The following is a 460-nucleotide window of genomic DNA, read 5'->3' on the forward strand; positions in this document are numbered from 1 at the left end:
GAAGTGGGTGTAGATCTCCTTGGTGTCTTTCCTCCTGTTCAGGTCCTCAAACTGACACTGGATGTAGGCAGCTGCCTCCTCGTACGTGTTGGAGCCTGAAAAAGAGAAGATCTCTTGCTTCAGCCAGAGGTTCACAGCACAGAGATCTTTTAAGTAGGTATTAAGCGGCTTGCAGCCATCTGCCTCATCCAGCTCCAGAGCCAAATCCACCATTAACCCCTTCTTGGAGGGGTGGAGTCTGTGCCCAGCTTCTGGGCAGTGACCTTGGGCAAGTCACTCACTCCTGTGACTTTTTGACTGCTCCCCACTCCAGAGATTGCTGGAAGGGACATCATACATTTGGTACAATGATCCCAAAATCCCAGCATGGTGGGGAGGGAAGGGACCTCTGGAGATCATCTCATCCATCCCCCCTGCTCCAGCAGGGGGCCTAGGATCACATCCAGGCAGGCATGGATTT

At 52.8% G+C, this 460-nt stretch overlaps 1 protein-coding gene across 1 annotated transcript in view; it reads right to left on the bottom strand.

Moving 5' to 3' along the window:
* Positions 1-3: 3 nt before the first annotated feature.
* Positions 4-460, bottom strand: part of LOC103778961 (guanine nucleotide-binding protein G(k) subunit alpha) — a gene marked incomplete at both ends in the record, with an annotated part of 17,108 nt that continues 16,651 nt past the window's right edge. The window contains one exon of the mRNA XM_008946580.1: positions 4-95. Coding sequence (XP_008944828.1) covers positions 4-95 — 92 coding nt within the window. The remainder of the gene's footprint in view (positions 96-460) is intronic.

This window comes from Merops nubicus, unplaced genomic scaffold (assembly GCF_000691845.1).
Source record: "Merops nubicus isolate BGI_N331 unplaced genomic scaffold, ASM69184v1 scaffold21568, whole genome shotgun sequence".
Taxonomy (NCBI): Eukaryota; Metazoa; Chordata; class Aves; order Coraciiformes; family Meropidae; genus Merops; species Merops nubicus.